General features: G+C 41.4%; 2 protein-coding genes across 2 annotated transcripts in view; one reads left to right on the top strand and one right to left on the bottom strand.

The window, feature by feature from the left end:
- Positions 1-12193, top strand: part of nt5dc1 (5'-nucleotidase domain containing 1) — a 545446-nt gene that overhangs the window by 211130 nt on the left and 322123 nt on the right. The gene's annotated exons all lie outside the window — the stretch shown is intronic.
- Positions 1-12193, bottom strand: part of LOC144493923 (uncharacterized) — a 64315-nt gene that overhangs the window by 42223 nt on the left and 9899 nt on the right. Inside the window, exons 3-4 of the mRNA XM_078213503.1 lie at positions 10010-10081; positions 3321-5141 (exon numbers count right to left, since the gene is read on the bottom strand). Of these exons, the coding sequence (XP_078069629.1) occupies positions 3321-5141; positions 10010-10081 (1893 nt within the window). The remainder of the gene's footprint in view (positions 1-3320; positions 5142-10009; positions 10082-12193) is intronic.

Raw genomic sequence — 12193 nt, 5'->3', positions numbered from 1 at the left:
ATGTAAGCCTACTTGTGACTCATAAATAAATAAAGATAATAACTATGTGGCCTTGGGTCAGGCCCTTCAGTAGGACTCCTGCTGCCAGCACTGAATTCAGCCCAGTGTGTCTGTTCACTGTGAATTCCCAAAACTATTTTGGTCAATGGCCTGAGTGCATTAATTGTATTTATTCTTGCATAAGATGTGGGTGTCACTGGCTAGGCCAGTATTTATTGCCCATCCTGAACTGTCCTTGAGGAAGTGGTGGAGAGTTCCCTTCTTGAACTGCTGCAGTCCCTGTGGTGTAGGTACACCCACACAGTGCAGTTAGGAAGGGAGTTCCAGGATTTTGATTCAGTGATAGCGAAGAAACGGCAATATGTTTCCAAGTCAGGATGGTGTGTGGCTTGGAGGGAACTTGCAGTTGATGATGTTCCCGTGTATCTGTTGCCCTCATTCTACCAGGTGGTAGAGACCACAGGTTTGGAAGTTATTGTCAAAGGAGCCTTGAGAATTGCTGCAGTGCATTTGAGGTTGCCACTGTGCGTAGGTGGTGGAGGGAATTGATGTTTGAGGTGGCAGTGGGGGTGCCAATCAAACAGGCTGCTTTGTCCCGGATGGATGACTATTTCAGATAAAAAGATGCTAAATAAGCATTGCTTTAAAAAAATGACTATTGGGCTACTTTAGTGCAAGAACAGGATCATGATGTTGAGTTTGAATGAGGAGTAATAAAGGGATATTTAAAAACATGTTTCTTCTATAATTGTGTTTAAAGACGGAATTAAGATGTAGTATTATTTGTTTGTGCTGTCAGGGAAGAACCTTTGCATGTTACAAGCAAATGGCGGGAACTTTGACAAATGCTGGCCTTCATCACAATTGTGGGGCTGCAATGTGACTAGGTTCCCATTCCTGGCACAGGGAGCTCCGTAAGAAGTCTCACAACTCCAGGTTAAAGTCCAACAGGTTTATTTGGTAGCAAAAGCCACACAAGCTTTCGGAGCGCTCGCTGCTCCTTCGTCAGGTGAGTGGGAGTTCTGTCACAAACAGGGCATATAAAGACACAAACTCAATTTGCAGAATAATGGTTGGAAGCTCCTAATAAATACAATTAATGCAGGGAGCTCCTGTCAGAGCTGTAAGTTCATAAAGTTACCTATTGTGGTAGAAAGAATAATATTTGTGGTTTTCTGTATATTTTACATTTTGTTCGTTCCTTCTGCTTTTATGGCTTTCCTGTGTATTACTCCATTCTAGAAATTAAACATTTAGGACTACATTGCTGCATCCATGCTGTGCTGCTGATGTGCAACAAGGTGAGCATTTGTTTAGGCTCTTGACTCTATTTCATATACCAAAGATGCAGACATTTTAATATTTGAGTCAAGTCATCCAAATCAGCGGACAGCTGCTCACTTTAGTCTGAGGTGAAAATTGGAGCAGTTGAAGTTTATTTATTAGTGTCATCAGTAGACACTAGTCACGAATACTTGACATGATTATTGAATCAGCATGAAATAATCCTGCAAGTTTGATTAAGTTAAGATTTTTGCCCTTTTTTGTGCTACTTGTTTTCAAATATGTAAAACAATCTAGTTAATATGTTGGTAATTTGTTAACAAAATTTATAAGATTTATTTATTTATATTTATTAGTGTCACAAGTAGGCTTACATTAACATCGCAATGTAGTTATTATGAAATTCCCCGAGTTGCCACTCTCCGGTGCCTGAGGGAGAATTTAGCATGGCCAATGCACCTAACCAGCATGTCTTAACCCAAACCTTGCAGAGATTGCTGGCTTTAGCTCGACACCTTTCTAGGGTCACACATTGTTTGTTCAGGCTTCAGATTCATTGGGTCTAAGAGAGTGTACTTGTAACTAATTTATTGGCTATAAAGTGCTTTGGGATGTCCCAAAGGCTGTGAAATGTCTTTTTCTCTTATCCAATGATGTTTCCAGAACTCCCCAAGTTGCTGCTGCAATGGGCTAACACTTCTCTGAGTCAGAAGTTGAGTTGCAGGGAAAACGGGATGAAAAAGTCAGTTCTACCCCTGTTCCTCACAAGCCCAGTTTGCAACTTCTCCTCAGAAAGCATGGGCCCACATCCTACCATTTGAAGGCAGCTCAGTACTAGCCGCTATTTTTCACAAGTCCGGTTGAGTAGAAGTAAATGACATTTAAAACAGCATCATAAACAGTTTTATTAGTTTTTTTATATATAAAATACAAACTTTGACATAATGAACAGCTTCATAGCTATAAATGCATTTCATTACAACTTATCTTCTAAATCATGTGTTTTCTGACAGGAGAACTTTGGGTTTATACATTGACTTTGTAGTTCACGATTCAATTTTGAAACATTGATTCCTGTTGCTCTAGTCAATGCATTAGCATCATATGAAGTAAAGTGCCTTCTCATGAATTAATTGTGGCATCATTGCTTTGTGGGTTTAGAATTCATCACTTCTGTCAGATAATTGTTGTCATATAGGTTGGTTTTGAGTAAGTTCATGTGAAAATCAGAAATCAACCAGCTTTTTACGGTTCCTATTTATTTTGTGACATTTTAATACATAAGATAACAGAATATGAGAAAACCTATTTGTCACAGTCTCTTTCATAAAATTAGCACTTATTAGTGTGAACCACATTCAACATGAGACTTTTATTTCCTGACTGTTACCTAAAGGGGCTGTATGTTATATTTCTTTGGTAAGCACTTTTGGGTTTCATCAGAAGGGGCACGGATGCTTCCCCTTGAAATTGACTGAAATAATTCATTTTGTGAAGTAGTTGCGGTCAGCTAATGTTTGATAAAGAATTCTAAACTCTTCAAGCGATAAATTTGACCCACATCATTCATAATAATAAGAATTTTCAGTTCTTTTTCTCTCGGTTAAGATGGGGGTGACTGACCCGAAATCAATTTGAAAATTGCAGTATGTGAGTGGCCAATGCATATTTCTTACACAATGTACTTTCTACGAACTACAGTTACACAGTGCAAATCCTAATGCCAAAAAAGCCAGAGACAGTAGTGTGACAGTTTGATAAGGACTTTGGCAACATGTTTTAACTGGAGCACACACTGGACAGACAGGTGGTCGGCAGGGCTAAAGCTATATCTGTATGACGGTCTCAACAAGAGCTCCATACTACCTTTGTCATCGGGCCTTATTGAGACCTTTTGTGTGAGCTGCCAGCGCTCAGCAGGAGTGCTGTTGGTAGCTCGCTTCTAGGGTAAGGTCAGGGAGGATTTGGAGGGAGGGGGTGGAGGAAGGTGGAATGGAGATTTATCAGTGTGATTGATGTACATCAAAAAGCTTGACTAATTAAAAACCCAGAGAAGGATGAGTGCATGTAATCAGAAGAATATAAACCATTGGACTCTTCCGAAGGTAACTGAACATAAACCTGGTCACTTTCACGTAGCTCTACTATAGCACTCGCTGAGGCTTGATCAACATAACCTTCTGTATAATCATCATATGTGTACATTACTGGTTCATTATTTTTGAACAGTCCAACCCAAACGTTTCCTCCTTTGACTTGTATATGGTAAGAAAATTGATAGATGCCGGGTATTTGACATGTAAATATCCCAGTTGAAGGATCATAGTTATTGTTTTGATTGGCTACTATTTTGTTAAAAGGTATGGGCTGCTTTACAGGCGGAAATGCGTCTAAAAGAATGGCTGTGAAAGCTGGGTAGGATCTCACGATGTCCGGGGTGAAATGACCATTAGGATCTCCGTATTTTCCTGGGTATACACTTCCTCCAGAGGGCCCTGGTGGGCCAGGGGGTCCAGGTGGACCTGGGGGGCCTTGTTCTCCTGCTGAGCCTGGTAGTCCATAAACCTCTGTTTCATGAAAACCAGAAGAACGACCCGGTGGTCCAGGAGGGCCTGCAGGTCCTGGGTCTCCTTTTTCTCCAGGGAGTCCTGGCGGACCTGGACGCCCAGGGGGACCATTTCGACCTGGCGGACCAGCGGGTCCACTTAATCCACCTTCACCTCGGAATCCTGGTGGCCCTGGAAGACCTGGAGGACCATGAGCACCTGGCTGACCAGCTGGCCCAACAGGTCCAATAGAACCTTTTTGACCGGGTGGGCCCCTTAGTCCTTCTGGACCTGCTGTGCCAGGCTCTCCTGGAATTCCTGATTTCCCTGGGGCACCCCCGGGGCCTATTTCACCCTTTGGCCCTGGGTACCCTGGGTTACCTCTTGTACCTGGTTCCCCTTTTGCTCCTGGTGCACCTGGCACACCAGTTGCCCCTCTTAGACCAGGTGATCCAGGTGGACCGGATGGCCCTATCAGTCCTGAGCTTCCTGGGATGCCAGGTTCACCTTTCTCTCCTTTTCCTCCAGGATATCCTGCTGCGCCTGGGGCACCGGTGTCCCCTTTAAGTCCTGGTGGCCCTGGCCTTCCAAAACCAGGAAGGCCAGGTTCGCCTGGTGCACCTTGTGACCCCGGTAGGCCCTTGAGTCCAGGAGGTCCTGGCAACCCCGGTGTGCCATCTGCTCCAGGCTTTCCGATTCCAGACGGCCCAGGTAACCCTGGGCTGCCTCTCTGACCTGGTTGACCGGAAATTCCAGGTGGACCTACTATGCCCTTTGCGCCTTTCTCTCCTGGTGGACCAGAAAGGCCAGGCACTCCTGGTTTGCCATATCCTTGTTCACCACGGATTCCCTGTGGTCCTGGTAGACCTGGAGGACCTCTTCCACCCGGACGTCCTGGAATTCCAACTCCTGTTTCTCCTTTAGGCCCCGTGCGACCAGGGTACCCTTGTTCTCCTTTTTCCCCAGGTGGTCCTGTTGCTCCTGTAAAACCAGCTGGACCAGGTGGACCCGGTTTACCGGGAAGAGACATTCCGTTTGGCCCAGGATATCCTCTAGATCCTGGCAGGCCTTTCTGTCCTTGCATCCCCTGATGTCCCATGCTACCTTTCGGTCCAGGAAATCCTTTTTCGCCTGACTTTCCAGGTGCTCCCGGCATTCCAGGTTTTCCAATTCCTGGTGCCCCTTGCAGTCCTGGCTGCCCTCGATGACCAGGTGCCCCTGGACTCCCCACTCCTGGTTTTCCTGGGTATCCTGGTGGGCCTGGTGGACCACGGAGCCCTGGAGGACCTACTGCTCCACGAAACACTCTAACTGTTAAAGTTAAGATTAAAAAAAAGAAAAGAGATGAGGTTTAGATTGCAGTACGAGGGCATTATTTAAGTTAAGCGTTTCAAAGTTTCCTCATCGTAAGGGCATAACTGATTTCAGTAATATCCTTTGATATTTTTCAAGGGTACACAGTTTGAAGACTAAATAAAAGTCATTTTGAAAAATGTTATGGGTTTACATCAATTAAAAATTTGGAAATATGAGCTACACCAGCGAGTGAACAATAAGGTATCAACAACACCTTGTCAATGAATAATGGGAGTGATGTGAGTTTGAATTTGCAAAGTTCAGTTAAAGCTACCTGATAGAATAGGGTTCCATGGAAGTAGAGTTAAATTCATGTTTTAAGATTCATGTGGGATGAGTTTTGCAGATATGTAATTAAACACAATTAATTGCATATTGGTTTGCTTGCTTGTACAAGCTACTGAAGTAAACCCAGATTGTGTATTTGTTTTATTTTGCCAATAATGAGAACATATGTGCTTTTGTTTTGTGGTTGCCAAACTTGTTGGAGCTCACAAATTGAGTACATTTTTACACAGAGAAAAGTCAATATTTTCATTCACTTGTCTGCTCCATTCGACAGGTTTTCCTAACTTACCTATTGTTTGTAGTTTTACATTAAAAATATTTTGCTTACAGAGAAACAGTAAATTGTTGCTAAAACCAAAATGCTGCGGATGCTGGAACCTGAAACAAAAAATAGTTAAGTGCTGGGAAATCTCAGCAGTTCTGAAAGCCTCTGTGGAGAGAGAATAGATGTGGAGATGCCGGCGTTGGACTGGGGTGAACACAGTAAGAAGTCTCACAACACCAGGTTAAAGTCCAACAGGTTTATTTGGTAGCAAATACCATAAGCTTTTGGAGCGCTGCTCCTTCGTCAGATGGAGTGGAAATGTGAGATACCTTCCTACTGTCTGACATTCTTTGGATTAATATATGTATCACTTAAATCCAAAGAGAGCCAGTCCCAAAGTCATGAAGGTATTGATACATCAATGCTTTCTAATTGGGACTCCACCATGTGGATTACTGCAAATAATATAGCTAGATCGTTTCCTTGAAGTTTCAAATAAAACTGTCCCATTAAATGATGGTGTTTATGTCAGAAGCTTAAGGAGGCCATATCTCGCTTGGATTAAGTCCAAGTGGGAGATGGGGACAATTTCCACTCCATCTGACGAAGGAGCAGCGCTCTGAAAGCTTAGGGTATTTGCTACCAAATAAACCTGTTGGACTTTAACGTGGTGTTGTGAGAGAGAATAGAGCCAACGTTTCAGTTCAGGATGACCATCAGTATGACGAAGGGTCATCCTGTTGAGTTTTCCAGCATTTTCTGTTTTTATTTGAGAGTAAATTATTGCATTGAGTTTTGTTGAGTGAACAGCACAAAAACAAGCTGTTTAGACCGACTGGTGCGAACCAATGTTTATGCTCCATGCCTCTTCCCAATCCCCTTCATCTAACCCTTTGAGCATTATCCATCTATTCCTTGCTGCCTTGTGTGTTTTCCTAGCTTCCCCTTGAACATGCTGCACTATTTGCTTCAACTACTTGGGGTAACACATTTCACATTCTTACCACTCTTTGGGTAAAGGGGGTTTTCTGCCCCACCCCCCTCCCCCCTTTCCCGTTGGATTTATGATTGACTGTCTAATTGTCTCCTCTCGTTTTGGACAATTATCTTAAAGAGCTTTATCATGTCACCTCTCAAACGTTCTAGAGAATAAATCCCAAGTCAGTTCAGCTTTTCCTGATAAGTATAATCTCTTGGTTTTCGTATCATCATTGTGAATATTTCCTTCATGTTCTCCAATATCTCTATATCCTTTTTCAAAATATAAAGATCAAACCTGCAAAATTCTCAAATGTGGCCTAGCCTAGGTTCGCATGCAGGTTTAACAAAGCTTCTGTACCTTTCAGGATTCTCCCTCCAGGAAGCAACCAAAGTACTTGTTTTCTTTGAATCATCTTCCTAACCTGCTCCACCACTTTCAGTTATTACTGTATCTATAACCGTACATCCTTTGTCCCTATCTCCCACTTGGACTTAATCCAAGCGAGATATGGCCTCCTTAAGCTTCTGACATAAACACCATCATTTAATGGGACAGTTTTATTTGAAACTTCAAGGAAACGATCTAGCTATATTATTTGCAGTAACCCACATGGTGGAGTCCCAATTAGAAAGCATTGATGTATCAATACCTTCATGACTTTGGGACTGGCTCTCTTTGGATTTAAGTGATACATATATTAATCCAAAGAATGTCAGGTATCTCTTGTATCCAGATATTGCAGGGAAATACTGAGACCATACAGTATTGAGGGATGGAAGATTCTGAATACGGTAACATTGGAGAGTATGTTGGAAGTATGGGACGCTAATAGGATATTAGATTGTGTCAAGACTGGGGAGTTGGAAGCCTGGAGTCTGATGGCAATAAAAGGAGAGGTAGATGATCTTGAATGACTAAACTGATTTGCCTACTTTATTCCTTTTGGAGATTTTTATGATTTGGTCATTTCTTAGTTATTTGTCATTGATTGTTGTCTCGTTGCTTTCCTATATTTTGATTTGCACATCCCTTAACTCGTTGATTTGTTGCTTTGAGCCTGTCAATAAAGAGTTTCAGAAAGACACAGAAAGGTGTTGTTATACAATGTGCAAAATATTCTCAGGACCACTATCTTATGCTGATTGAATAAGTAAAGTTGCATTTTTATTACAAAGTTTGGGAGTTTTAGTGAAACTTTTGGCTTTGTACTTCGATGGTGAATATATTGGGATGGAAACTGCGAATCAATGGCTCTTTTTCTCTCTACAGATGCTGCCAGATCTGCTGAATATATCCGGCATGTTCCGTTTTTATAATCAAGGGCTTTGTTTAAAGGATATTCAGAAAAGGATATTCAAAAAATATTCAGAGAACGATGGTAGGAAAAATGCTTCAGATCTCAGGTTGAGATAAATGTGTTGCAGTGATTGCTTTTGAGAGCAACATGGGTTCACAATATTGGGAGAAGGGTGGTGGAGAATGGCAGCCAGAGCTATGGGACGCATGGGTAAGCTAATGCAAAGAGGTTGTTATGGGAATATGCAATGAGGTTTCAGAATCTGAGAGCTGTGGGAGATGATTTCCAGGGTATGACAGCACCAAGTAGGGTGCGGAGAGTTCTAGAATGTGAAAACTTTGGAGCGGGAATGTGCTGGTTGTTGCAAGGGATGAGATTAAGGTTGCATGGATGAAGCTTACATTTCTGGAATAACAGATGATTAAGGGGTGACCTAATTGAGCTGTTTAAGATAAAGGCTGGGATAGATGGAGAGAAGCTATTCCCTTCGCCGGGAAATTGGAACCAGGCTGTTTGGGAAATACTGTTTCAAACAAAGGAGAGTGGAATCCTGGAATTCTTCTGCTGATGCCCAACTGACCCCCACCCCCGAGGAAAGGTCAATTAAACTATGCCACTGGAAAATGTCCAACTTGAGGTGATAATTTTTTTTCCAGATAAAGATATTAAGGGATACAGAACCAAGATGATTAAATGGAGTTGGGATATCGATTAGCCATGATCCAACTGAAATAGTAGGGCAGGCTAGACTGGCTGAATGCCTAGAATTGGTCCTAAGGGAGTACCAGGAAGGGTCGCAGGCTGCTGTTGGTAAAAAGGCAATGGTTATGGGGGGCATGTCTTTTTTACACATTTAAACAAATTTTTATTTGATGATTTCTTGACTTTCCCTCTTTCCTTGTTTCTGTGATATGATTGAACTTCACTTTTCTTTGCAATCAAAAACTGAAATGGTTTGAAGGGTGGCACGATGGCACAATGATTAGCGCTGCTGCCTAACAGTGCCAGGGACCCGGGTTCAAATCCGGCCTCGGATCACTGTCTGTGTGGAGTTTGCGCATTCTCCCCGTGTCATCATCGGTTTCTTCCGGGTGCTCTGGTTTCCTCCCACAGTCCAAAGATATGTGGTTTAAGTGGATTGGTCATGCTAAATTGACCGTAGTGTCGGGGGATTAGCATGGTAAATGTGGGGTTACGGGTATGGGGCCTGAGTGAGATTGTGGTTGGCGTAGACTCGATGGCCGAATGGTCTCCTGCACTGTAGGGATTCCATAATTTTAACATTTGTGGATTAGAACTCGGGGTTTTTTTAGCAGGAGGTGGTCTGGGTCTAGTTACAGTGAGGATGGATCAGGTTAACGGTGGTGTCAGAGTAAGCCAGGCAGTAGTGCAAAAGGGCGAATTAAAAAGTGTTGTTGAACGATGTTAAACCTGTATTACTTAAGATAACGCCCTTCTGCACAAAAGTTACGTCCCTGACTATTTTTGGGAATCTGTTTTAGATTCTTCAAGTACATTGAACACTTGTAGAATCAGCACTGGCTAGGTAGGTGTTGCAGGAAGGGAAATGATTTGTGATTCGAAATTCAGCTTGCAAAAGGAGGAGGAAGTGGCAGTAGTGGGAGTTTGAAGTTGTGGTGGAAAGATTCAGGTGTTGTAAGGAAAGGTAATGGTAGAAAATTGATATTGGCAAAGGGGCAATAAGGGAGGGTGGGATTTTGAGATCCATGGTGGTTTATGATAGCATAGACATAACTAGGAATCTCTCACTTTAAAACTCACATTTGAAGAACTCATTAAGAGGGAAGTAAAATGAATAGGTAAGCTTAATTATAACAGGCATAATAGAAATGAAGGTACGACAAAGAAGTGCCACAGAAAGTACGTGCGACTTGGAAAGAAGTGTGTGCATACACCAGATTTATTAGTCACCTACTCTTTCATATTGAACATTAATGTTAATTCTGTTTGTAGAACTATCCATTTCTCACCTCTAGTACCAGAGATGACAGACACTTGATTTTCTTCTGAACTTTCCGCACTTCGGTCTCTGTTTTGATTACCTGTTTGGGAAAAGTCAACAAAACAGTGTGGAACTTCCAAATCTTTGATTTGTTATTTTGGGTTCATGTGCAAGCACAAAAATACAATCTGAGAATGCTGGTTGCCACAATCAATTTTTTTTGGAGGGGGGGGGTAGAGGGGAGTGGTGGTTGGGGATCTGCTGCAATAATTTAAGCAGAAGGTTATATTCAGTCAGGTTCTAAAGAAGAAATAGAGTAAGCTATGGATATAATGGCAAAGGTTTCTCAGTTGTACACAAATAATAAACGTCACTTTAAGAATTCATGTTTTGTACACGATTAGAAGCAAAGTAGAATTTTTGTTAACAGCTAATTCTGATTTTTGTTGAAGCATAAAATGGGGAAAAAGCAAAGGCAATGCCGAATTTGAAAAAAAGACAAATAACTTGCTTTTATAAATTTGTCATGTTTGTCACCGAGGATTCTTAACTCGATGGAGTGTTAGTGGCGCAGTGGTAATATAACTGGACAAGTAATCCAGAGGCCCAACCTAATGCTTTGGAGACACAGGTTCAAACCCCCACTATGGCAGCCATGGAATTTATGTGAAACTATCATCGTTTGTGGTTAAAAAAAACCCCATCTGGTTTACAACTGTGCTTTAAGGATGGAAATCCTTACCCGGTCTGGACTAAGTGTGACTCCAGACGCACAACAATATGGTTTATTCTTAACTGCCCTCTGAAATGGCCTGGAAGCCAACTCCGTTCAAGGGCAATTAAGGGTGGGCAAGAAATTCTGGCCTTGTCAGTGAGGCCCACATCTCATGAAAGAATATATTTTAAAAAATCTTTCCTCTTGAAGTTGGTTGCCACAACTTCTCTGGTGGGAGATTTTGTTCTTACCACATCCTTATTTAAGAAAAACCTACAATGCATTGAATGATTAATCATAACCCTTCCTTTTTTATTAAAAACATGTTGTGTTCATTTTTAATCAAGCTGTATATGAATAAAAAGTAAGCAAAATTCAAGACACCCACTCATGTTTTTGATGGCTATCCTCAAAACAGTAAGAGTTTTAACAACACCAGGTTAAAGTCCAACAGGTTTATTTGGTAGCAAATACCATTAGCTTTCGGAGCGCTGCTCCGAAAGCATAAAGGAGCAGCGCTCCGAAAGCTAATGGTATTTGCTACCAAATAAACCTGTTGGACTTTAACCTGGTGTTGTTAAAACTCTTACTGTGTTCACCCCAGTCCAACGCCGGCATCTCCACATCATGACTATCCTCAAAACAGGCAACTTTGAAAACAGACCTTTCGGCACAGTTCTTAAGATGGGAAAATAGCCAAAATGGACCAGAATTTAGGAACTGACTTTTAGTTTATCTGTACGTAAGAGTTTGAACCTGATTGTTTTTTAAAGAAATATGTACTTATTTGCAAAAGGCAGGGAGCTGTAACTGCGAACAAGAAGCTGTCTTTTATTTCTGTAAAACAAGGATATGGTTGAACATTCAGTTTTCAAATATTTTGGCACTTGTCCTAAATAAATATTTGTTAGTGTTTCAGAATCCTTTCGGTGATAATTATGCAATGGCGTAAACATGTTCTAAGACTTTTCTTTATTTTTGTCTTAATAAAAGCCATACTTTGGGTTGAATTTAGCATAGAAAGGAAAACATCTCAACCACTGACAATACCACTTTCGTTTAGTATTGCACTGGACTGTCTGCTTTGACTGTGAGTTGTAACCCACAGCCTTTTGACTCAGACAAGATTGCTACATACTGAGCCTCGCCAGCACCATATTGTAATGCTTTAAATAATAGCAGAAGAATGACTTGCCCCTGGTTTTCTGAAAATTATTTAATTTCTATTACTGTTTTATTTGTGCCTTATATTAGTTAATAGGCATGGTGGAATTTTAAAAAATGTTTCGAGTATTAGTTCAAGTAGCTACGTCTTTCAGGCACAAAATTTTACTGTTTTCTGCTCCTGAATTGAATTATTTTGTGCTATTTTTACCAGCTATTTGAAACCCATAGGATTTTTTAAACTACAATTAAGCAGCCATACTCAAGTTAAACTCGAAAAGACATTCCAACATTACATTTTTATAATCACAACAAATGTTTGCCATCTAAATC

This window comes from Mustelus asterias, chromosome 5 (assembly GCF_964213995.1).
Source record: "Mustelus asterias chromosome 5, sMusAst1.hap1.1, whole genome shotgun sequence".
NCBI lineage: Eukaryota > Metazoa > Chordata > Chondrichthyes > Carcharhiniformes > Triakidae > Mustelus > Mustelus asterias.
This window is presented reverse-complemented; position numbering and strand designations above follow the sequence as displayed.